The sequence below is a fragment of the Pollachius pollachius genome, assembly GCF_949987615.1.
Source record: "Pollachius pollachius genome assembly, chromosome: 3".
In the NCBI taxonomy this organism is placed as follows: Eukaryota; Metazoa; Chordata; class Actinopteri; order Gadiformes; family Gadidae; genus Pollachius; species Pollachius pollachius.
Genome location: NC_136936.1, coordinates 10,214,029 through 10,237,635, shown reverse-complemented (window position 1 = coordinate 10,237,635; position 23,607 = coordinate 10,214,029). Strand labels below are relative to the sequence as shown.

Here is a 23,607-nt window from a genome sequence, read left to right as displayed (position 1 = left end):
CCAGCCTCCTCCACCAACCTGCACACTCCCCATTCTCTCTCTCTCCCTCCCCTCACCCGAGTCCCTTCTATACCCCTTTCTCCACCCTCCTCTCTTCACCTCTCCTCCCATCCTCCTCACCCAACCTTCACCCTCCTCTCTCTCTCTCTCTCTCTCTCTCTCTCTCTCTCTCCCTCTCCTCACCCATCTCCCTTCTATACCCCTCTCTCCACCCTCCTCTCTCCTCCCCTCCAACATCCTCACCCCTCGCTCTCCCTCACCTACCTTCCAATCCCTCACTGTCCCCCCCCCCCCCGACGAGGTGAGGACCGACAAATCCTCCCCCCCCCCCCCTTGCCGTCCCCACTCCTTGCCTCCAGGTGTTAAATGTCCGGTACTTTGGGGTCTCCACTCGGCATGATTCATACCGCAGGCTCTTTGCCCCCCTGAAGACCCCAGAACCTCCCCGCTCTTCACACTATTCATCACCCAGCCGTCGGCCACGGTAACCGTAGTAACTGCAGTAGCCGTGGCAGCGGCTGTGGCGATTCCAGCTCTCGCCTGTAATTGGTCAGGAGGAACGTGACAGATTTACAACCTGTGTGTGTCTGGTCGTAGAGCGATGTTGATTGCGTAGCACATGCAGAAAACACTTTGGCCGGTTGTTGTTGTTGTTTTCACTTCCCCTGGGTTGACCTCTCCAGAGATGAGGAGCACACAGGGACTATGTCTCACAGATTATTTATTTTTCTAAGGTTTAATTTTGTTCTTTATTTTTTAATATTAGTCATTGTTTTTGTGTCTTAAAGCATGAAAGTGAGTATGTGTTAGTGTCTGTGTGTGTTTGTGTGTGTGTGTGTGTGTGTTTGTGTCCTTTCTTGTCGGTGTGCATGTGTTTGTGTTAGTGTGTGTGTGTGTTCGTCAGTCTCAGTCTGTGTGCATATAAGTATATACAGTATGTATGTGCATTTATGTGTGCGTGTTTGTTTGCGTGTTAGTTAGTGTTAGTATTTGTGTGTGTGTGTGTGTGTGTTAGTTTGTGTGTCCAATAGTCTCAACGTGCATGTGTGTGTATGCGTTTGTGTTTGTGTGTGTGTGTGTGTGTGTGTGTGTGTGTGTGTGTGTGTGTGTGTGTGTGTGTGTGTGTGTGTGTGTGTGTGTCGTTGTGCATATTAGAGAGTGTGTGTGTCTGCATATCATTTTCATGAACTATTGTTTTCACTGTGTGTATATATCCCTGTATATGTACAGTAAGTGTGTCCGTGGCTACTGTGTGTCTTGCGGTGTGCGCGGTGCCCTTCTCTAATTACACCATCTCCCAGTTTGCTTTGCAAGATTTATGACACATGGGTGAGTTTAGCGCTAGCTCTTGTCTATATATAGGCGTAATGTCCCTCCTCCTCCCCGGGCTTCATAAACCCAGACACTGGGAAACCAGACAATTTACACCTCCACACAATCATCCTGGAATGATTTGCCCAGGTAAACAGGCATGGCTGGAGCTTCCTCCGCCCATCTCCCTTCCTCCCCTCTCTGCTCCACCCTCATTTGTATGAATAAGACACCGCCACACCCCAACTCTTCCAGGGGCCCTGTGCAAAGGGGACAGTTGACAGGAAGTGACTTAATTATCAGAGAGATAGAACAGACTGTCACCGCTTCCTTGTCTCCACAGGCAGCCATCTTGAATTCCAATACGCCCGTGTCGAGGGCTGAAGCCTTTCTCACCTCCTCCGCTCTCTCTCTCTCTCTCTCTCTCTCTCTTGCTCTTTCACCTCTCTCTCTCTCTATCACCTCCTTCTCTATCCCTCTCTCTCACCTCCTCTCTCTCTCTCTCTTGCTTTTTCACCTCTCTCTCTTCACCGCCTTCTCTATCCCTCTCGCTCACCTCCTCTCTCTCTCTCTCTCTCTCTCCCCTTCTCTCTCTCCCCCCCACCACCCTCACTATCGCTTACCGTTACGACCATACCATACAGGGCCCAGGCCCATAACCACTAAGCCTCCCCCACGCCCTTCGCCCCCCCACTAAACCAACTTTTATTACTTTACACATTAACCTGCAGTGCGGAGACGCGCAACAAAGACGCCATTGTGCCAACGAATAGGAACACGCTGTAATGAACTCAACCACCAGACGTAGCCGCCGCCGCGTTTAATGAAAGGATCTTTCCTCACGTCTCCTGTACGAAAAGTGCAGCCTAATTGGGTTTGCATTGATATTTCTGGTCTCCCCCCTCCCGCCCTCCTACTGATCCAAACGTATAGCCTGCGGCCGGACCGTTGACGGTGTCATGCCCGTTACATCACCGCCGTACCAGAGTAGAGGCTCTATTAGCGTTCCAGTGTTAGCTTAGCCCCCGCCTGTTAGCCAAAGGCTCTCTGGCCAATCGGTGAGCGTTGCTCGAGGCTCTACGCTGTGCCCCACAGTCAGAACCATGTTAGAACACGTTTTTTATGCGCATATTATTATATTCAGGTGTATTTTATTCTGTTGTGAACAGGCGTATTATAATGAGTGTAAATTCAGTCTTGCATTATTGTCCGCCTCTCTACTGAGGTGTCTTTCCATCTGCATCGGTCCTTCTGTCTGTCCATCTCATCTAAAAAAGGTGTGTTTCCTTGTATCTGTATATCCATCCATGTATCCATAACTCCACTATATCCATCCATGTATCCATAACTCCACTATATCCATCCATGTATCCATAACTCCACTATATCCATCAATGTATCCATAACTCCACTATATCCATCCATGTATCCATAACTCCACTATATCCATCCATGTATCCATAACTCCACTATATCCATCCATGTATCCATAACTCCACTACATCCATCCATGTCTTTAGATAACCCATATCCACGTGTCCCCCCCCCCCCCCACCCAGGCTTTGCTAGAGGACGTGGTCATCCCGGGGACGGACATGAGGCTGGGCTACCTGAGCAGCCGCAGCGCGGGCTACAAGTCCATCCTGCGGAGCACCCTCACCCACCCCACCATCCCCTTCAACCTGATGAAGGTGCACCTTACCGTGGCCGTGGAGGGCCGCCTCTTCAGGAAGTGGTTCCCCGCGCAGCCCAACCTCTCCTACGACTTCCTGTGGGACAAGACGGACGTGTACAGCCAGAAGGTGTACGGCCTGTCGGAAGCCTTCGGTGAGGAGCGCTCACTGGCTTGGCTTCTCGCTTGGTTTTTGCTTGTAGCTTCTAATGCGTTTATCCATCCTGCTTGCGTCAGGGTTTTTTTTCGGGCAGCATGGTTCTGTTGTGGGCCGACGGTGTTCGACCCTTCGTTAAAAAGGGTCTGGGTTTGGGGCCTCTACCTGCTCTGTAACGTCCTGTCTAGTTCACTTTTCTTTGATAAACCATATGATTGTGTGCAGGGGTTAGGATGTACTTTTCTAAATTTGCCTCTTTACCTGCCAGAGTTAAAGAAACCACCGGCCAAGCAATTGTTCTATATGTAACCCTGAATTTTATTTGACCTGTCAAATGGTCCAATATATCTGACGTTGGCTGCGGGCTGGTGTTCTTTTTGGAGCCTGAATGTGAGGCATGTGTTTCAATGACCAATCTCTCCTCCCCCAGTGTCTGTGGGTTTCGAGTACGAGTCGTGTCCTGACCTCATCCTGTGGGAGAAGAGGACGGCCATCTTGCAGGGCTACGAAACCACAGCCTCCAAGCTGGGGGGATGGGCGATCGACAAGCACCACGCCCTCAACATCCAGAGTGGTGAGGACTCCAGACCTTCCACCCTTCCATCCATCCCTCCCGCCTTTTCCTCCCTCCCTCCCCCCTTCCTCTCTTCCTCATCTGTCTGTTTCTCCCTCCCTTCCCCCTTCATCTCTCCCCAATCTCTCTGTTCCTCCCTCCCACCACCCTTCCTCTCTTCCTTCTCTCTCCAGCCCCTCCCTTGCTGTTCCATGCTGTTCCATGCTGTTCCCATCCCTCCCTCCCTCCCTCCCTCCCTCCCTCCATCCCTCCCTCCCTCCCTCCCTCCCTCCCTCTCTCCCTCCCGCTCTCCCTCCCTCCTACCTCTCTCCCCTCCCTCCCATCCCTCCCTCTCTCCCTCTCTCCCTCCCTCCCTCCCATCTCTCCCTCTCTCCCTCCCTCCCTCTCCCTCCCGCTCTCCCTCCCTCTCTCCCTCTCTCCCCTCCCTCCCATCCCTCCCTCTCTCCCTCCCTCCCTCTCTCCCTCTCTCCCTCCCTCCCTCCCATCCCTCCCTCTCTCCCTCCCTCCCTCCCTCCCTCCATCCCTCCCTCCCTCCCTCCCTCCCTCCCTCCCTCCATCCATCCCCACCTCCCACTCCGACTTCCTGGTCCACACAGGGTCTTTATTAATCACATCGAATGCAATAAGTCAACGCATCCTACCGCGCATTACGTGAAATGAAAGCCGTTCCATTATAGAGAGATAACAATGTAATGAAGCGACAGGCGGGAATGCACGGTTACCGGGAGCCAACAGGTATAAAGTCCACAGCGGTGCCATTAAGGTGAGTGGGCGTCTAACTACCCGGCTACCCAGCTGCCTTGCTTCAGAGCGTCGCCAGAGCACTTTGGACCGCCCGCCGCGCTCCGGCGCGCGCCGTAACGAGCGGGGATGTCGTCTCGCGTCAGACGCCTCTCCGACCGTTTTCTTTTACTTTCCACGCAATCTTGGTATCGACAGAGAGTGGGCTCCCCAAAGAACAGGCGTTACAGGGTTAGGGTTAGAAAATAAGGCATTTGGCGAAGGCACAACTTAAGGCAGCTCCTGTCAAGCCATTTAGGACCCGGCGATCTGTTGCTGTCAGGACCCCAGACTTCACAGGGAAGATATCCCTTCGATCTGTCGTGCTGCGTGCACATAGGCCCGTGTAAACGCACACACACACACACACACACACACACACACACACACGTGCACACACACACACCTCCTGCCAGCCCCCCTGTACTCTTGGCTGGTCAGTGTGCTGTTCACGCCCAGGGTTTTTAGAATCATCCCCTAATTTAATTGCTCTCTCTGGGCTACTTCAACACACACACACACACACACACACAGCCACCCACACTCTCATACTCTTACAAACACACTCTCGCTGACACACATACACACACACTCATTCACAGATAACCACCCACATCCACCACACATACACTCTCACTGACAGCCAACCTCCACACCACATACACACACTCACTCCCCCATACCCACATACACACACACACTCTCTAACAGCCCCAAACAGACTCACTTGAATGCACACACATCCCCCCCCCCCCCCCCCCCCCCCCCCCCCCCCCCCACACACACACACACACACACACACACACACACACACACACACACACACACACACACACACACACACACACACCCTACCTCACACACACCCCATGGCCAGCAGTGCCTCAGATTAAACCCTCTCCCACAGAGAGGGCGCTTGGCTTCTCCTCTGATGGACCAAATGTTGTGTTTCTTTGAGCCGGCATGTCAACACACACACACACACATACAAACACACGCACGCATGCTGCACCCTAAAGACCATCACATCGATCCGTCTGCAGGAGGATCTTCCAAATTAACATACCGGATCCTTTTCTCCAAAGTTTACTTACTGGCAAATATGCAAATAGCCATATGCCTCACGTGTGTGTGTGTGCATTTAAGCCTCTAGGTTTGTGTGTGTGTGTGTGTGTGTGTGTGTGTGTGTGTCTGTGGCCATCAGTGTGTCTGTCTCTGTGTTTATATGTGTTGCATGAATGTGTGCGTGTCTGGGTCTCTGTGTCTGGGTATGTCAAATATGTTTATTTGTGCGTGCGTGTGTGTGTGTGGCCATTAGTGTGTGTATGCGTGGTGCAGGAGTCTATGTGTGTGTGCGTGTGTAATCGACCACACGGCTCTCACGGGCGCACCTTTCCCTATTCCGGCCATGCGCACCGATCCCTCTCTCTCGGGTCTCATGTGTTACTCACTGCTCCCCCCCCCCCCCCCCCAGGTATCCTCCACATGGGGAACGGCGAGAACGTCTTCATCTCCCAGCAGCCCCCTGTGATCGGCAGCGTGATGGGCAACGGCCGCCGCCGCAGCATCTCCTGCCCGAGCTGCAACGGGCTGGCGGACGGCAACAAGCTGCTGGCCCCGGTGGCGCTAGCCAGCGGTTCCGACGGCAGCCTCTACGTCGGGGACTTCAACTACGTCCGCCGCATCTTCACCACGGGGAACGTCACCAGCGTGCTAGAGCTCAGGTACGCCCCGACGACCTACAGGGGGGCCATCGCGGAGCCCGGGAAATACGTGGAGCTGTACCCTGTTGTCTTAACCTTTAACCCCTAACCTTTGGCCCTAAAAGGGTTAGCAAAGCCCAGTGTAAGCGAGAAAACTGGAAGGCGAAAAGGTTAAAAAGGAAATGCGATCCGAGCAGTCGTGACATTCGTGAAAGTCATGGAAACAAAAGGACAGCTGCTGTAAGGGTCTTACCGGTCATCCTAAAGGATAGCTATTACCCTTACCCATGAGCCTTACTCTAACCGGAACCTTTAACCCCTCATTTAACACTAACCCTACACCCTGCAAATTGAGGTGCTAATTGTTTTTCTTTTCTATTTCTATTGTTGTGCGCAGCTATCCTACCTAATGACCTTATTGTATCTTACGATCTTGATGATACCTATCCTTTGCTCGCCTACCTCTGTCTGACCTTACCTTTTCCTAGTTTACCTAATCTCCTCTCCCCCCCCCACCCCCTCCTCTTAGCCAGGGGCGGTCGCCTCCACTGGTAGCTCCTAAACGATTAGTTCAAATCAAGTCAGTAAATTATGTTCAGTAAATTACTTTTACTGCCCGGAAACGATTAACGCATGAATGCACTTCAGAAGAAGAATAAATAGCATGAACTCCAGTGCTCCAGTTTTTACCGTGCACACGCGCACTCAAACACACACTCTCCTGAATACACACGCAAACACTCTCCTGGCCGTTAGTACAGACGCCCATGCCTGGTGGGGGGGCGGCTGGTTGTAAAGCACTGGGCTGGGGTCTGGCCTCTGATCCTGGGCTCTATCGCTCATAACGAGCCACTAGCAGCAGGCCAGCTAACCACCGCTAGAGACCTCTGGAATGTAATCTAATGGCATGATTATTTTCCTCCTAATCACTTTCCTCCTCCACTAACAACTAACATTTTCCTCCTTTCTCTCTTCTCTCTCTTTTCTTTGTGCCTTGCTTTCTGCTGCTGCCTGGCTTACTTTGACAGAAATAAAGACTTCAGGCATAGGTAAGCCCTGCAGCCTGTCCCCAAAAAACCCTTTCCACTGTTGTACCCCGAGAGATATATCGCCTCTCATAAAACAATTCAATTAAATGCATTACCTGTTGCTAAGAATAGCTTGATATAGTCCTTTATCAACCCACGGTTTACCTCGTATTTACATGAACAACTTGCCGTGACCTTTCCGAGGAATAACGCATCAGCAGCCCTAAAGATTATCTTTTAATATAACGGGTGCCTGCGTGATCTTTGTCTTGGTAAAGCTTGCGTTTTATTGGTTCATTAACGACAACTGCTGAGCTGACATGATCTGAAAGGTTTAATCGCATTAGGGCGCAGCGGTATGTTTGCAAACTGATAAATGAAGAAACTATTTGGGTAAATGTCACGGCAGCGAGGCAGCAATGAACGGTTAGCTTAGGCGGCGCTGGATACCAACTACTTTAAGAGCGAAAGGCAGATTCCGCCAACTCCGCTAGGGTCCTCTTATCTGCTCCAATGTGGCCAATCGGTGGACGTAATTGATCTGGGATGTTTGCAAAGGCTACTGTTTAACATCGATACTGCAGAGTTGTTTTTTGTGGAAGTCTGCTCGCTGGAATCACAACGGTTTTCCACAATGGCCACCAGAAGGGAATGTGAGGTCGTTAGAAGCCTGGATGTTATCAAGGGCTGAATGACAAAAGAAGGACTCCAAATGCCTTCATAGATGTAGGGGGGGGGGGGGGGGGCAGTGGGGGCGTCAAATCTTCATTGTGTGCTGTCTTTGGATAGCAGTTCTCAGGCAAAGGCCTACCCATTGATTTTCTATCAGAGGTCATGACTTGGCTTAAAATGGCCGCATTACAGCAGAGATGAGAAGCCAAGTGACTCTAGTTGCTGGCCTTTATCTGGAGACCAGACCACGTAAACACTACACATTGTGAGGCTCTCTCTCCCTCTCTCTCTCTTTCTCTGTGTGTCTCTCTCCCGCTCTCTCTCTATACACCTCCTATAAACGAATGCAGTCCTGCCCTTTATGGCTTTATCTTTTTATCTCTCACACATCTTTGTGCACTAGCACACACAAACACACAGACACACACCCACACCCACACACACACACACACACACACACAGTCACAAAGGCAAGCAGACATAAACACACACACACACACACACACACACACACAAACCCATGCACGCTCACATGCACACTCTGCCCTGCTTACCGGAGCAGGACAGAGGAGACGTGTAAAGCGCTCCACGCTCGGGAGACATTTGCATATTAAAAAGCAGATTTGTCCCAAGGAACGACTCATGCTGTGTGTGTGCATGCACAGGAGGGGTTGGCAACTGTCTTTATTTGTGTGTGTGTGTGTGTGTGTGTGTGTGTGTGTGTGTGATTGGTACAACGACAGTGCTCAGAGGGGGGGATGATCTTACCGCAGTACCCCCACCCATCACCACCACCACCACAAATGTCCCTAACCCCTCCTCATGCCCCCTCTCTCTCTTCCTCCTGCCCGCTCACTCTCTCTCCCCGCTCTCCCTCCCTCTCTCTCTCTCATCGCCACGGCGGCGTGCCGCAAAATCCAATTATCTTCCACAAACTGGATGTTGTCAGTGAATATAGATGGAGTCCATGGGCCAAGGTCGCCGTGGTAACGCCTCATAGTTTCACGCACTGTGGGGCAGCGCAGGTCTACATGCGACCTGCAGCAGATAAGGTATCAGCTGATTACTTATGCCCCCCCTACCCCCGGCAAGGCCTACAAGTTTTTCTCCTTTTCATAGACCAACCGGTTCAAACCGGGAGCTCAGGTGACAGAGCAGGTCATTAAACTGAATGTTGCTGGTTTGACTCCCGGCTCGTCGAAGTGTCGAGGTGTTGCCATGCATAAGTCAATACGGCCGTTGGTGTAAGAACGAGTGAATGCGAGGCACTAATTGTGAAGCATTTTTCGTGGTCACAGGCTAGGAAAGCTTGGCGTGATTGCAGTCCTTTTATTGGTTGGCTGAAGCCTCCCATCGCCACCAATTGGCTGAAGGTCAATAATCGCTCAAAATGTACATGCCAGGATGTATTCTTCTAAAGTGTAACTGCTTTACCTCAGTGTCAGAGTCGCGGGGGGGGGGGGCTAGGATACTGCTGTGATTAGGGTGTTTAATCAACATTCGAAAATATTCTGGGTTCGATCCCCCAAAGTCCACATTCTACCTGTAGGCCTCCTAGAGCTAGAAGCCCAAGCCCTTCTACTTCCTTGTATCTTAAATGATTCAATGTGGGTGAGGCTGCAGACCTATGGTTTATTGAACGGTCATACACATAGGTCAAACCACCCATCATCACAACCACACTCTAAGATCTCAGACATGGCAGCATTCAAAACCTGCTCTATGTATCATTATCCTTCAAACTTTGCAATAAACCGTGTTTCAACATCATCCCCCCCCCATGTCTTGGATTCGGGGGAGCCCAGTAAAAGCCACCCAGGGTGAGTCTGGCCACCACCTAGGTGGCGTGTAGCACGGACGTCACTGCTGCGTTGGATAAGGGCGTTGTCCAAATGACTAAATACATATTAATAAATGGTAAATAGGTCTTTCCCTCCCCTGGAGACCTCCAGGATGATAAAGTGGGGTCTCTGTCTCTTTTTTTTGTTCCTAGGATCTGGTTTGAATAATTCCCTGTCAACGGGTCTCTGGGTGCTGATTATACAGTCTACTCTAGCGGAAGTGCCCCCTCGCCAGAGTCAAGTCACTTTCAAGCGTTCACAAAGGAAGAGAAGGGAAGATAGAGAAAATATAATATTCAATTTGTTTTTTTCTCTCTTTGGCCGAAAGGCTTTTACGGTACCTTTGAGTGTCGGAAGGGCCTGCTGGACATTGATCCAGTCAGCGGGTCGGAGACCTGGCCGCAGGGACCGGATCAATCCGGGCCGAGGACGGAGATGAATGTTCACCGCTCCAAGGGAGAGACGCTTCTTAGTCAGACCAATAATACGACAGCGTTTGGGGAGGATTATATTTGCAGCGCTGCTGGTATATATTTTGAATTCGTGCCTCACGGATGTAGGATGCAGGTTGAAACTATAGTTTTTATTAAACAATGGAGTTTATTAAAATACAAAGCCGACCACGTATATTCTGAATAATGGATAAAAAATATCTTTCCCTGGCTGCACATTGAGACTGTTTTCATTTGATAAAATGAAAACATATTATCATTTGATTAAAATGAAAACTATAGGAAATATACGGTTTCCCCCTTCCAACCATGTGTTACGATGCAACAACCTTGATCTAGAGATTGTGATATCAAAAAATTCCCAATAATTACCGTAAAATACAATGTTCGATTAAGCCAGGTTGTGTGTGTCCGTTTTCTTTAAACAACAGATATTTTTTAACCAAGCCGTCCAGGTCAAAATCATTTCTACTCCCGCCCCGTTCTGCCTTGTTTAATCTCCCTCTGCCATCCGGGTCTCCGCCACCTCGCTTTGCAAGGTGTAATTGTGTCCGATTGACTCCCCATATCGGCTGGTTAAATCCATTCCAACCGCATTACATCTTGTTTTAATCGAAAGTGCCCCCGTTCTCTTTTTCCTACTTGCTGCTTCATTAACCCCTCCCCCCTTTGTGTCTTCCACTTCCTGTCTACTTCCTGCTTCGTCCCGACAGTAACAGCCCCGCCCATAAGTACTACCTGGCGACCAGCCCTGTGAGCGGCGCGGTGTACCTGTCTGACACCAGCAGCCGGAAGGTATTCCGGGTCAAGTCCCTGAGTGCCGTGAAGGACGTGGCCAAGAACCTGGAGCTGGTGGCGGGCACCGGGGACCAGTGCCTGCCCTACGACGACGCCCGCTGCGGGGACGGGGGCAAGGCGGCTGAGGCCACCCTCACCAACCCCAGAGGTAGCGCGTGAGCATCAGCTATGCTGTTACCTGACAGGCACTAGGCAAGCAGGAGAATGTCACATTGCTGGAGATATTTGATTTGAATTATATGTTGGTGCATTTTTATTAGAACTAATTATATATATATATTCCCGTAAAGTTTTGAATGGTCAGATTCATTCAGGATAAACGTTCTACCTTATGATTTATATCCAAAAGCGAACTGTGTATATTGATCGGGTTAAAAAGATCTGTGGGGAAGCAAGTAGTTGCTGTCCTAGTAATCTGTGGATCTATCCTAAAGTTTAACCACATGCAAGTATAAATATATAGAACTGGTCCATACATCTGCCAATTTCCAATCTACAACCTAACAAACAAAATGGATAGCAACATACTACAAGACCAGTGAGTCGCCTGACCAAAAACGTTATTTTGTCTGCAGTGTGTACCTCTTTGAGATGGCCAGTGAAGTGGAGATAGACACACTTCTGTTTTCAATTTTGATTCACTCTGAATAATGTGTGCAGAATCCAGCCCTCCTGAGGTCTTAAACCGTGTTGGCGCTTTACAACGCATGACAGCATCTGCTGATACAGTGAGCGCATTCCCCCTTCTTCCAAATCAACCTTGGCTTTCAGAACACACTTCTGCCTGCCTGCGCGGCTTTTTGTTCCAGCCCCCGAAAAACAAAAGCACAAAAAAAACGACCCCGAAGGTGTATTCCGAACCACCAAGTTAAAAATATATCTTCTTGTAGAGTGAGTAGCACACTGCCCTCCGGGGAGGGGCAGCCTGTGTACGGTATGCGCCAGGCTAGGCCCATGTAGCAGCCGTCATGTGACAGAATGTATGAAGCTGAGCGAGTGGAGATAATAGCGGGCGTCAACCCGCTTCCCTTCCGGCGACCCCTTGCGGGGCTGCAGACGGACGCACAGAGAGCCGGATCGATACCCTTTAGTCCTCGCTCGCTGCTTTCTATTTTGGCTTTCGCTTTCTAACCCTCGCAACCTGCTGCCTTCGCGAGCCACGGTCATTTTCAAGCATTGAGCAGTGTCGATTTACCCTGACGCACACACACACACACACAAACACAGATGCGCACATACCTACACACACATACACACATACACCGATATACACATGTGCTCCGATACTGACACACCACCACACAAATACCCACCCACACACACACCCACACACACAAACACACACACACACACTCTCACACAAACACACACACAGAGACACACACACCTTTGGATAGGATTTGGGTTTGAATCTCTTCAAATGTTGGGTTTGGACGTATTTAGTTGATAGTGTATCGGGATAGGTTCTATCAAGATAATTGTGTATTTAGTTTGGACGTATTAGTTTGATAGTGTTAGGATCTAGATAGGATCTATCAAGTCAATAGTGTATTTGGTTTGGACCTATTTTGTTGATTGCTTATTGGGATGACTCGCCAGTCATAAGGTCACGTGGCTGCTCCTTTGTCCTCCCCTTGTAGATGGTAATGATTCACATGCCCAGAAACATACAGCCAGCAATCTGGAATCTGCGACGGGCCCAAAGCATCTGCCATCCGTCGGCGTAGATCTCAGATCTCTCTATTCCCCGCCTGTTGAACCGGTCCAAACGGACTCGATGACGTTTGTAGGTTTTCCGACGGTTAATCTAAGTAAAGGGGATTTTCCGATTGCTGCCTGGATCGATCGGTAGTCCTCATCTGGTTTGATGTCTCCGTTGTGCTTTGTTATTGACGGGTGAAAAATCAATGCCGGCGTTATATTTTATTACAGCGCGCTGGCCTCCCTTCCCATGTCATAAATCACCTCCAAACAAAACGCCTGACAGCTCCTTCTGCGTGGCCGACCCCGGGGCTGACGCCTTGTTGTTGTTGTTTGACGTGTCGCTGCAGGCATCACCGTGGACAAGTACGGCATCGTCTTCTTCGTGGACGGCACCATGATCCGTCGGATCGACCAGAACGGCATCATCTCCACCCTCCTTGGCTTCAACGACCTCACCTCCGCTCGGCCCCTGAGCTGTGACGCCGTGATGGACATCTCGCAGGTGAGACCCCCAAGCCCCTCCTCTCACCCCTCCCCCCGCTCCTACCCTCACTCCTCCCCCCGCTCCTCCCCTCGTTCCTCCCCTCGCTCCTCCCCTCGTTCCTCCCCTAGCCCCTACCCTAGCCCCTACCCTATCTCCTACCCTTGCTCCTCCCCTCGTTCCTCCCCTAGCCCCTACTCTATCTCCTACCCTTGCTCCTCCCCTCGTTCCTCCCCTAGCCCCTACCCTAGCTCCTACTCTATCTCCTACCCTCCCTCCACCGCTGGCTACAGCAAACATTTCAGACCGACCAATAAGCTCCATCATGGTGGCACCGACATTTCCAAATGAACTCGTCACTTACTCCATGAACAATACGAGCAATGTTACAATTACCAAATTAGGACCGACTACTTTTTTCACGGAATGTGTGACTTTTGGCAATCTTCCTGGGACCGCACCCAGAATCACCAACACAGAACCGTAAATGCAAGCACCAGCGTAGATCCCCCTGGCTATTTGAAGTATAAGTAGAATAATTTAGGCTTTACCCGATGGTATTTACTGGATAGTCAAGCTGTATTAAGGAGGTAATCCCAGCTAGGGGTCCTTCCAGGATATGATCACTCCATTGTAAGAAATACCTCAAGTGAACTTTTCGTATTTCTTGTGAACAGCGTTTGGTTATATATAACCTGCCTTCGATACTGCTGTTGGGATGATTGTCTTCCTCATAAATGATAGCTTTGAAAGTTCTAGCCTCCAAACCATAAGTGTCAGAGAGTGTCTCGTTCCTGTTGCCCATAGACACCAACCTGGCTCTTTGGTCCATAAGCCTAGCCTAGTTCAAGGCTTGCTCTGTGAAGTGTTTGGTTAGTTTACCCTGTTGCTTGATCACAATGTGAAATCTTGGCCTTCTAGCAATGTGATTCGAATGTTAGCCTGCTAGCAATTTGATATCAAGCGTACTATCAAAGATGAATTTTTACATACTGCAGAATGTGATCCGAACCGTAGCCCGTAACAACGTGTTCTGCATGTTGGAATATCGTAACTAGCAGGTGTTTTCTCCAGAGCAGGCGAATGGGGACTGCCAGAGCCTGAGGCCAGTGAGCACTGATTGGATTCACAGCTTTCTACACTCAGCCTTGGTAAATTGTTTTTACAAAGTGCAGGCGTCTAAGCACGTAGGGCAGCTCCGCACACCACCACGTAAGGGACAGGCGTGATCTGGGCTGAAGGCTGCAATATAATTGGTCGGTCCAAGAGATTATGGATGCAGACAAAGTAGCCGACAATACAAAGAGGTCTGGGCTGGTGTGGTCTGTTGCGGTCAATCACAATAAAATGAAAATGGCCGTCCCCTGGTTCAGGAAAAACAACAGAGGAATGGAGACGAGAAGAGCAGTTGGTGTTGTGGTGGTGGTGGTGGTGGTGGTGGTATGGAGGATATATATATTGCACCCGATCGCTTGATGTCCACGTCGAGGGCTACGTGTCCCGTATGTCTGACCGACCCCGTCACAGCTTAATGTGGTGAACCGTTGGCCTATAGCTGCAGGGGGAGCAGGCGAATGACCCATCGCACACACACAAACACGCACACATTAACACACACACACACACACACACGCGCGCCACACTGTATAGGAACGCTGTCATTGGGTCCCACAAACATGGCAGGGATAGACTCACATACACACACAGGCATCGATACACTCAGACACACACACACATAAATAAACACACCAATACACTCAGACACACACACAGCAATACATTCAGACACACACACACACACACACAGACACTTACACATGCACCAATACACTCACACACGTACCAATACACACACACCAATACAAACTCACACACACGTACCAGACCAGATGGAATTCTCCCCCAGGCAAGGTCATGACTCTGAGGTCACTTCCCTCCGAGCTGTGAGGTCACTTGCCCCCAAGTCGTGTGACTCCTCTGCTGAGGGTCTAGACCGTTTCTGCCATATTTCATTTCACTTGCGTAAATGTCCCGCTTGCTTAGTCCCACATGCAACGTATTTAATGCAGCGTGTGGACTCTGTTTTACTTTCAAAGGAAGAAATACTCATTGACATTAGGCATCAATTATGTGAATATAAATTGTATGCATGATGATTAATGCTCAATATTTAGAATAAGTACATACAACAATGAAGATACAACTAAGAAATTGCAAGAAACGTGCAGTTTTTGCAATGCTACATTTTAGACACAAGAGATTACATTTTCCTTATCTATCTACCGATCGTTCTATATATCTATATTTATATCTCTCGCTCTCTCGCTCTCTCACTCTCTCTCGTTAGGCTTATCCAAAATGAATATATGTATTTATATATTTGTCAAGCTTATTAATTACATGATTGCCTGTGTACAGTATAATTAGTATGGAGGCATGTGTTGGCACCTGGAGCTTCTAACTGTCATCCAGAGAGAGAGAGGGAGGGAGGGAGGGAGGGAGAGAGGGAGGGAGGGAGGGAGGGAGGGAGGAAGGCTCCAGGGTTAGGGACTACCACTGGGTTGTTTCCTGCCCTGCGTGTTGCATGTTCTCCAGCAGGACTAGCAAGCGGGGCCCGAGGGGCTGGGATGCCAACGGAGGAAGGCTTTGTGTGTGAAATGATGTATTCAGAGAAGAGCAAAGCCTCCAGCTGTCCGACCCCAACCCTCAGAGACCCTCCACCCGGCTTCCACCTCCGCCCCATCTCTCAGCTCCTCTCTCTCCTCTCTCTCCTTCTCTCTCTCTCTCTCTCTCTCTCTCTCCCGCCTCCCTGATTCCATCTCCTCCATCACCCCCACTCCACCACCACTACCATTTCCATCGTCTATCCACCGCCATCATCACTACCTGCCCAACTACAACAACAACAACAACACCACTATCATAACCCCCCCCCACACCACTATCAATCCCACCACCACCCTTACGATCAACATTTCTACCACCACCTCTACCCCCAGCTCTACCACCACCACCACCCCACCCCACAACAAATTCCATTGCCACCAACACTACCAACCCCCCCCCCCCCCCCCCCCCCCCACACACACACACACACACACACACACACACACACTCCCTTTCCAGTGTGTAGAAACAAGTCCAACGGAGTGCAGCTCCACACAACTCTGACAAATCGCACAAGCACTGCCAGATAGACACACACACAGACAGCAAAAAGCATTCATTAAAAATTCATCCAGGGCACACAGCATCCTACTTCAAACACTCCGGGACCCCTTACTTAAGGGGCCAGCCGCTCCACAGAGCAGTGCTCGTAGAAGGTCTTCATATCTCCTTCATATCGTCCCATCATACAAAGTAGCCCCACACTCGTGATTGATTATTTAGCTTATTACTGATCTACTGCTTCCTAATAGCTCTATTAGGAGTGCCCGAATTTCATGCCAGGGATTAAGAAGGCTCTATCTTACCTTGTATTATCTTAATAAGACTTATCATTCGGCCGCTGTTGTATTCCTAAATGTGCCTGGAAGGAGAGATCCCTCTTCTGTGTTTTTTTTTATCTCAAGGAAGGCTTCTTCCCTTTCAGCTTTTCCTTGTCTTTGAAGGGCTTAGGGTTAGGGGCTGTGGTACGATATGGGCCCCTGAAGCCATTTGAGGCTGTAACTGTGATAAAGAGCTTTTACAAATAAAGTTGTGGATGGATTTTTTCATCTCCTGCTGATAAAACTTGATACTTTATTAATCACAGACGGGACATCCTGGCCTCACGTATGGCACAGGACTGTATTAGAAATCAGAAAAATGAGATTAAGAAAATAATAATTCATAAAATGAACAAAGAGGTCATGGGTTTGTGGCGGCTCTCGGCAGGCCTCGGCGTCTCCACCTGGGCCGCACACGCGCTGATGGCGAACACACCGCGGTGACCTTTCAGAGCTCCGCCCCTCCATATGCTATGTTGCCTTGATGGTTTTATTAATAATCATAACCCTGCTCAGTGCCATCTTAATGTGCAAGGTCAGGAGTGTGACCTCGGCGGGAAATATTTTACCATAATTATGCTCCTATCGAGGGTCTTTAGGTCCTGCAACTTGTTATTTTAAGGCTCTGACCGCTTTAATATACAGCCAGGGAAAGGGCTCGACAAACCCCCCTTGCTCGCTGAATGCAAATGACTATATATGTATACATTATCATATAATTGTACATATTTGAACACATACATTGTTCCCTCCAATATATATATAGATTTATATAGGGTATAATTCTGAGGATGTTACGTAAGCTTCGGAAAGCTTCATCTCGTCTCCCGTGACAACACAGAGCTGAAAGCCGGGGAGGACTTGAGATCCGGACGGACGGATGCGGACGGACATCACTCTGATGAGATTAGAGCAGGGGGACAGCTTATGAAATGGAAAGCCATTCACGCCGCCGGTGGAATAACTGTGCTTTAAATCCAAGTGGCGTTCGGGGCTGTCCGTTGGTGGGGCGAATCGGCGACTCCCGGCACCCAGATGACAGCCGACCCGTCGCTGCACAATGGAGCCGGGAATGATTGCGCGGCCGATTGTGGGACTGGGGCGGCAGCTGGGGAAATATCCCCCTATTTTCCCAGCAGTGTGAAGCCCTCCTCACAGCACGTCTCCCCAGGGTCCCTCCCACACCGGGGCTCATGAAATATTTAACCAACGGTGTTGACAAGAAATAGGTTTTAAGAAATTGGAAATATCCCCCCATTTCGAAGGCCAAGTTAAAAGCAATTTCAGCAACACACACACACACACACACACAGGGAAAAGACGAAAAAGCGAGCGGCCTGTGGGCTGTCTGTTATGTGGCTGGGGCTAAAGATATGCCTCCTTGTGTACTTCTCCTCTATTGTATGTCGCGGCGGGGTTGGGGTGGGGGGTAAGTAGGTAGCTTTTTAGAGCTGTGAGGCTTATGCCAGTCACAGGTAGACAGGGCTATCTAGCACTGCAAAGAGACACAAAAGGAGATGTAGTCACTGCTGCACGATCTCAGAGATTCCCATGCAGCCGTTAAATGGAACAATACGAGCGTGAGTCTGAGGCGCTGTGTAGATAATAAGAAAGATCCTCACTGTGGCTTTTTGTGCGTGTGTTTGGTGACTTGTGAGTTCCTGTGGTAATTATGCCCTCTAAAGTAGTGACTCAAACATCGTGCAAGCGATGCTGGATCAGATGTTTAATAAATTACTCTTTTTTTTTTTTATGCAAAAGAGCAATAGAAAGTGCTTAACCATGGACAATTTTCTATTTGCCTGTGACTTTCTTTAATCTACAAATGACTAGATTGTGTTCAAAATGCATCTTACATTTATTTATTGGCTGAGTAATAGTTGAATCGATGCCACCAAGGGTTGCTCACTCGATTTCTAAATTGTGCTGGCACCCCCAGAGCTGTCACAACGCCCAACACCCATCTAGGACATTGTGCACCATGGTAATTTGTTCCACTCATTTATATGCATTATAATCTTCAAAATATGTTCAATTCTTCTTAACATTCATAGCAATAGTTTACGCCACATTACGAAAGAACAAACCTCTCCGAAGACTGCTCTCTCCACGGCCCCGGGTTTGTGAACGTGGCCTTACCACATCATTATGAAAGATTACTGAAGCATGGTGATTGCTGGGTAATTTTACACCCATTCCCGTTTCCAAGTTTCAGGATGAGCCTTTCCGAATCAATGCCTAGACTGCCGCCATAATGGGTCACCAAGAATACGACCTCCTCATTGTAATTTCCCGCAAATAAGGACAAGGTTTTTAATCAGGCTCCTTTTTTTTTTGGCTCCCATTGAAATGAGTCCGTCAGTATTATGTTCCTGAGAAGTCCCCCTGGGATCATAAGTGCCGAGGAGACCGTCCAATTGGATGAGTCCAATCATTTTCTCTTGTTAGCAACCAGGATGCATTCTTCGCAGAACAATAAGTCGTGATTTGGGAGGTAAGAGATTGATGGAGCTTGCGTTTGTTGAGCGTGTCCCCCAGTTCATGTGCACGGCCCCCCGTTGTCTTGGTGCATCTCTAAATGAATAGCCCTTAAGTAGGAGATGGGCTCTCTGGGGATGAGATGGATGCGCTGGTCGAGGCTCAAGACAGCCAGAGTGAAAGGTAACAATGGCGTTTGTTCTTTGGGTTAACCAGATCATTTGACACATCTCGCCTCTCCCCAGCCCTCACCCGCCACTGCCATTATCAACTCCCATCTCAAAAATCATGTATTTGTTTTCTCCATTAAAAGCGTGCCGGCCTGACTTTTTCTGGCTTATCAGATCAGTTCTTCCTGGAAAAAGAGAATATAAAGAGGCTTTTGCATTCTGGCTAAGCTGTGAGATAAGGGACACCTTTTCAGTTTTGTGTGCACTTTTCAACGACCCCTTTTTTTTCCACGACAGACTGTTTACCTCTGATAAAATAAAAAATGTTCGGATCAATAAGTGCATGGCCTAGTTTTTTTCCAGTGAGCTGATATCTTTTCGGTGTGTGTGTGTGTGCGTTTGTGTGTCCTCCTCTCAGGTTCGGCTAGAATGGCCCACCGACCTGGCGGTGAGCCCCCTGGACAACTCCCTGTATGTGCTGGACAACAACGTGGTGCTGCAGATCTCGGAGAACCACCAGGTGCGCATCATCGCCGGGCGGCCCATGCACTGCCAGGTCCCGGGCATCGACCACTTCCTGCTGAGCAAGGTGGCCATCCACGCTACGCTGGAGTCGGCCAATGCCCTGGCCGTGTCGCACACCGGCGTTCTGTACATCGCCGAGTCGGACGAGAAGAAGATCAACCGCGTGCGCCAGGTGTCAACCAACGGAGAGATCTCGCTGGTGGCGGGTGCGGCCAGCGGCTGCGACTGCAAGAACGACGCCAACTGCGACTGCTACTCGGGCGACGAGGGCTACGCCAAGGACGCCAAGCTGAACGCGCCGTCGTCCCTGGCCGTGTCGCCCGACGGCGAGCTGTTCATCGCCGACCTGGCCAACATCCGCATCCGCTTCGTGCGCAAGAACAAGCCCTACCTGAACCCGCTCAACATGTACGAGGTGTCGTCGCCCATCCACGACGAGCTCTACCTGTTCGATGCCAACGGCAGCCACATCTACACCCAGAGCCTGACCACCGGGGACCACCTCTACAACCTGACGTACTCGGGCCAGGGGGACCTGGCCTCCATCGTGGACAAGAACAAGAACCTGGTGACCATTCGCCGGGACACCACGGGCATGCCCCTGTGGCTCATGGTGCCTGACGGGCAGACCTTCTGGTTCACCGTGGGCACCAACAACGCCCTGAAAACCATCGCGGCCCAGGGCCAGGAGCTGGCGGTGATGACCTACCATGGGAGCTCGGGGCTGCTGGCCACCAAGACCAACGAGAACGGATGGACCACGTTTTACGAGTGAGTTTACTCTTTTTTGGTCCATCTTAAAAAGTTCTCCTTGTCTTCGTGCTAGAGTCTGGAACTTTGAGTTAGATGTTAGGTCCCAGATGTGTGCTCTCATCATATCCCTGGAGCTTTTATACCCAACAGTTGGTTAGCGGGAATAGGATGTCCTGATCACAGGTTTTTCTGCTGGGGTGTACAGGACGTGAACATCATACCCAAAGAAATAGGCAAAAAGTACCTGCCAAATATGGCATGAGCGTTAAGTAGCGGGCTCCTTCCTACGTCTGAGTCTAACATTACGACACATGAGCCCCTTCCTTATGCCTGTGAGTGTTTGTCATTCAGAATACAAGGTCTGTGTTGCTATACATGTAATCCTATTTGCTGTTATCATTCCAAATGAGATTACTGGTGTTGATGGGTTACTCATCGTGTCTCTACCTCCGCTCTGGGTGACAGACTGCGCACATCATCTTCATCGCTTGCCGGGATTTATGTGCTTCATGAAAAGCATGTAGCTTTTGCCAAGCAAGTTCTTTTTCTTTCCCAGCCCCGGGCGGCTTGAGGCTACATGCTAGTGTAAGCATAATGAGATAGCCAGAGGTAGGAGTTGATTGGGTCAAAATCGACGAGAGGGAACTATTGCGTCATCTCTCTACCTCCGGACCTGGAAGACTAGCATTCAGGTTTTTTTTTCTTTTCTATAGAGGCAGTCAGTCAGCTAATGCCTGGGTACCGGAGGGATCCATGGCTAACTGGGTATTCCTCAAAAAAAGTGTGATTAAACAGATGGGCTGGTCAGGCATCTGTTACACCTCACTGGAGGAGAGGAACACTTTGACACATAACCGGATGCTTTGATTAATCCGAGCAGGCATTTATCACCCGTGTTTGATTTTCTTGTCGTCAGCGACAGCGGTACGGGGAATGGTGCAAAAAAAAACACCAGAAGAGATAAAGTGGAAATTGAGCTAATTCAGCCATGCGTGGAGATATTTAGAAAGGTAGAGTGATGAGCCCACGGGCTTGCGAAACCCCCAACGGGTAGTCAAAGCTCCCTTTAGTTATTTTCCTTTTGAATTTCCCTTAAAAAAATGTGTCCTCGCTGCTTTGTAGAGCAGCATTCACAGAACAGCAAAACAAAACCCAAACCGATTAGCACAGAAAGGATTTCGCTGAGATAAAAATATGGCGAGCGAGGAAACTGGAGGGTTTTTTTTGTTTCGTTTTTTTGTTCGTTCACCTAGAATGCTACACGAGGACAAGAGGATCTGTACATCATGTTTATACTGTGATTAGCATACAGACAGGGTGGCTCAGCAGCAGCTGTGGGGCAACGCTAACACACACATTGGAGTTCAAGGCGGAATGCATAATGTGCAGCTCAGGCAGCTATAGGTGGCTTTTATCTGCCTGTTCGATTTCATTTTCCTCCAATGGCCCCCACAACCGCAACATTGAACAAATACCTGTGCTATAGTGTTGCTTCTTTTTTTCCTTCTGTTTTTCAAACTACATCTGTCCTCAATGTGTCCTTCAACCACAACACACAGTCCTTGCAATAAGAACTATAATCACGCACATCACTCAAAGAGATTAAGCAAAAAAAGAATAAACGACATTCAATATAGTAATATTATCAGTTCATACGTTCCTGCGAGCGATCTCCACCGCCCATACTTCATTCAGACATCATAATACAAACGCTGTTTTCTTTGCATAATTAGCTTTGAAGGTCACCCCACCACCGGAGGGTCAAAGCCGTAATTTGCGGATGTCGGAAGGAGAGCCAGCGCCATTCATCTCCCCGCTCGCCCCCCTCCCCACTCCACACCACAAACTAATGAACGTGTGCTTAAATGTCTCGGCCTATGGACTAAATATGATTTAGTGTAAAACACAAAACCCGGTAGCATAGGCCGGAGCGGAATACGCAGGACACATGCTAGTCGCACCACGGCGGTAACCCTGTGCAACCATATCCGCTCCGGGTTTTACAGCGGCCAGACTCCGCGCTGACCCTGTGATGTTTGTGCTTGTATGGATAAAGAGATGAGGCTCGAGGGTATCGGCAAAGCTAATCAGTCTTATGATACGAGCAAGGCGGGAGGATTGTAATTTTGTAATTAGCCGGACCGTCGCGCAATTGTTAAGTAACGCGGGCGCCCGCCCGACCGCTCGCAGTGGCGAAGAATCTTACCCTGATCCTCTGAACTTAAGCGTCAAATGATTCCATTGATTCTGTCATTGAGACGATATGTGACTCACATAGAATCACTTCCTTCAACGCTCCCAACGGAGCAGTCTGTCCTAGTTAGCATCATTAGTCAAATAGGAGGAGCGGGGGGGGGGGGGTGTTGAAGGAAAGAAGTAGAAGAAATGGGTCATTGTACGTTCCTATTTAGAAGATTCTAGAGCAGAGTTGGCAGGCTGTGCTGGCGGGAGTCAGGAGGTGAGGCTGGGCGGGGGGTGATGGGACGAGCGGCGGTGAGCGGACGCAGCGTGGTCGGCCCATTGTCGAGCCCCTATGTGAAAGGTCAGAGAGCAGGCGCCTGACACGGAGGTGATGCAATCCAAATGGACTCGCGGCTATCCAGGGGGAAAGAACAATTGCTCCCAGACTGCTCAGCGGCCTGCCCCCTGCACCGCCTCTTGTTGTGGCAGGCAAGTTAATAGACAGCTGATTTGCAGAAGGCCAGAGCCATTAGGGCTCAGCCACGGAGCCCCCGGGAGGAGAAGGGGAGAGCCTCCTGCTCATGGCCCTAATTGAGACGCCCCAGAGTTTGGGTCAGTGATCAAGCCAGGAAAAAGCCGTATTGCCTTGGAATGAGATTTCTTTCCGGGGAACTGGCTCCATTGTTTGGGGTGTGTGCAGGCGCCTGGGAATGCCGTGGGTTTTCAGGGGACTGTCTGAGCAGCGATGGCGTCCGGGCGGCAGCGGTGACGGGGGTATAGTCGGCGGGGTCCATTAAGAACTCTTGGCGCTCCCGTTTACAGAAGCTAAATATAACAGT

The 23,607-nt window shown here is 49.8% G+C and overlaps 1 protein-coding gene across 1 annotated transcript in view; it reads left to right on the top strand.

Moving 5' to 3' along the window:
- The window catches only part of tenm4 (teneurin transmembrane protein 4), a gene marked incomplete at both ends in the record, with an annotated part of 154,725 nt that overhangs the window by 103,125 nt on the left and 27,993 nt on the right, over window positions 1-23,607 (top strand). Inside the window, 7 exon segments of the mRNA XM_079732971.1 lie at window positions 2,871-3,138; window positions 3,571-3,714; window positions 5,969-6,218; window positions 7,226-7,246; window positions 10,904-11,136; window positions 13,040-13,194; window positions 19,728-20,605. Coding sequence (XP_079589097.1) covers window positions 2,871-3,138; window positions 3,571-3,714; window positions 5,969-6,218; window positions 7,226-7,246; window positions 10,904-11,136; window positions 13,040-13,194; window positions 19,728-20,605 — 1,949 coding nt within the window.